Source organism: Lycium ferocissimum, chromosome 9 (genome assembly GCF_029784015.1).
Source record: "Lycium ferocissimum isolate CSIRO_LF1 chromosome 9, AGI_CSIRO_Lferr_CH_V1, whole genome shotgun sequence".
Lineage (NCBI taxonomy): Eukaryota > Viridiplantae > Streptophyta > Magnoliopsida > Solanales > Solanaceae > Lycium > Lycium ferocissimum.
Window position 1 is genome coordinate 45,459,773 of NC_081350.1, and position 3,038 is coordinate 45,462,810.

The 3,038-nt window shown below is 34.9% G+C and overlaps 1 protein-coding gene across 1 annotated transcript; it reads right to left on the reverse strand.

Annotated features, from left to right (window-relative positions):
- Nucleotides 1–620: 620 nt before the first annotated feature.
- Nucleotides 621–1,992, reverse strand: LOC132031953 (putative F-box protein At3g16210). Its single transcript, XM_059421802.1, has 2 exons — nucleotides 1,214–1,992; nucleotides 621–786 (listed from the first exon to the last, which is right to left on the reverse strand). The coding sequence occupies exons 1-2, from the start codon at nucleotides 1,990–1,992 to the stop codon at nucleotides 621–623; spliced, it is 945 nt and encodes a 314-aa protein (XP_059277785.1).
- Between the last annotated feature and the right edge of the window lie 1,046 nt (nucleotides 1,993–3,038).

Here is a 3,038-nt window from a genome sequence, read left to right on the forward strand (position 1 = left end):
TGATCATTAGCCCGACCTGCAAAACAGAAAAACACTAGCACTAAAAGCTTCTTACTCAGTAACAAAAGTTATGATCTTCAAGGCCTAACATGCCAATGTTACGTTGTTTTTCACTATGCTCCAGAGCAGTATTGTCAAAGGCAAAAAGCTTTAGAAAGTGCACCAGGTCTATTAGGGCTGCGCAAAGCAGAATTAAAGTGTGGCCAATAGTTAACAAAAAAGACGCAATGAAGAAGAAGTAAAAATATACTTATGCTAGAAAAAAGTATAAAATTCATTTATAATGTTTAGTCAACGATTAATATATCTCTTTTGCTGATTATATTTGCTTTGTTCAAGATAAAACTCATGGCAATGATGCACACGCCTCAGTATACACTGAAGTACAGCTTAAGCGAGGCGAAACTCCCTCTCTGAGCTTTTTCGAACTTCAGGGTTTAAGTGCGCCTTAAATGAACCTTTTGACAACACAACTCCAGAAACATTTGGTAAAAAAAAAAAAAAAAAAAAAAAAAAGCAAAATGCAAAGAATTTAACCGACAGTGTAGAAGATTTTTACTCAGTTAGTGTATACTATAGCTTATCCATATACCAAGAAGATTCAAAAGGACTCTGACCTATTAGCCAAGATCGCCATGATCTCTGTTGAGTGAAACAAGGCTCCCAGCGAACATTGTTGATGATCTGTTGCAATATCCGCTGTGGCATAGAACCAGATCATCTTCAGGAAATGTCAGTAATGTAGCACCTTCTTCATTGCTCCAAGTGATTGTTCTACAATGCTTCCTTCATTTAGAGAAAATAAAGCCGTGTCGGTCATTTAATCATTTTTCAAGTCAATAAACAGAATCCTGAATCCATAAAGGAATGTAATATACACAACGGAGGGTCCAGAATTGTCACTAAGGAGATTCAAAATATAACGAAGTAAACACACAAAGCAAAGGGATTCACCATCAATCATAACTCTCCATAACTGTCATCCTCTACCACATTTCACTATAACAACCATATTTTATGTGGAGCCAATCTTTCATGTTATGTTACATTATATATTCTATAACAACATTTTGCTATAGCAACCAAACAATATTGGAACAAACAACCCGTTATAGAGAGGTTTGACTTTGACTGTACTATATTTACATAAAAATAATTTTAACCTTGTACACGAAATATATTTTTTGACGAAGGAGATTCAGATGTTGCATACCTATAATCCGCTTCAGTAATCACTTCTTTCTCCAGATCAACAGTCAAAGCACCAGTGCAATATCTACGAGAGCGGAATACACTCACATCTCTCTCATTTCCAGTGATTTTACTAATCCTTTTCCAAGAATTGCGATTCAAAGAGTAAATTTCAGTCTGGTAATCAGGTTTTCTCTCATGTCGAAGTACCCTCACTACCTTGTAATCATTGCTATTAGGAACAAAGCCAAAGCCAAAGCTAACAGCAACATATCCCAAATGAACACTTGGCTTAGGCAAAGCTTTGAATTCATGAGTTAAAGGGTTCCACAAGTACACATAAGTGACATGGGATAATATAGGTCCACAAATGCAGAGTATTCCATTAACAGGGGGCAATAGCATGAAATCTGGGAATTGTAAATCAATCGGAATCTTAAATGTCCAAATCACACCACTTTGGCGCGAAACATCAATACTCCTCATCAGTGTGTATTTTTTATCAGATACATTGTTGATATGATAGGCGATTCTTGGTGTGGATATAAGAGAACGCCATGATTTGCAAACGCGATGGAATTGAAAGACAGATTTAAATGGCAATCGATTTACGATATTGATTATGATGTCGAATGGCAGATCAACGAGGTTTGTTTCTCTTTGAGATGAAGAAGAAGTACTTGTTTTTCCGTCTTTCGCAGCTTTCAATAGCTGATTCTTAGTTTTTTTCTCCATAGATGATGATCCCAATACAACAAAAACAGTAAGAATTAAGAACTGAAAATAACTTCTCATGGCCATATTAACTGATCTTAGAACTAGAACAGCATTTGAGGATATATATATATTTTCATCAAGTCAGATTTTTTTTTCTTTTTCTTTTTGGTTTTTTATTAGGTGTCCATTACCCGCATTGGGGCCCGACTAATCTGTATTCATGCCGTGTAAGGCCCATTTAAGGGAAAGCGCTCCTAATAGGATTTTTTCCATATTCAGCGTCGAACGAGAAGCCTCTGATAGAGTAACCTATTTTGACCCTCGTGATTCTTGTCTAAGCACATTTAACCCTATACTTATGTAAGTTTTTATCCCTATACAAATGTTATATCTAGATTACTTTGAGGACTAAATGTTACTACTCTGATTATGGAGTAACAATATAGATAGATGTACATAATGAATGGGTGACTAGAAGATTTACTAGTTAATAGTTTATTAAGTTTGAGAAGATTCACCACAGAAGGATCACGATTAGGTGAAGATTAAATATGAAATATCATAAAGATCTAAATCATAATTTCTCAATATCCTTATTAATTAAGTTAGATAGCAAAATATTAATAAGTATGGAGTGTGATTAGTTTTTTCCGTTAGAAATTTAGAATAGTTCACAGGAGAGTGAGGTGCTTAAAAGATGGAGAGATTTGGTAGTACTTAAAAGGAGGGATTTTGTTATCAATTTAACGTGATGGAAGACATCTAAAAACAAAAAAAATGATATCTGATTAATCAGATGTTAAAAATAGCAAAAAATATGGCTTAATTGTTGGAAAGATATGCAAAAAATAAGTAAGGTTTTGCTAGTGTAGTCACTATCCACAAATAATTTATGTCTCACTAGTTTCCCATGAGGTGTCTAGTATCCGCATTGGACCCTCAATTAGTCCGAATTCACGTTGTGTAAGATTCATTAAATCAAAGTGCTCCCTACTATGATTTTTTTTTTTCATACACAGGGCTCGAACCCATAATCTCTGGTTAAGGATGACGGGAACCAATCCTTGTCAATTGGGTGCTACGTACGATATAGACTTTATAAGACACATCTCGATTTTTTTCTTTGGATC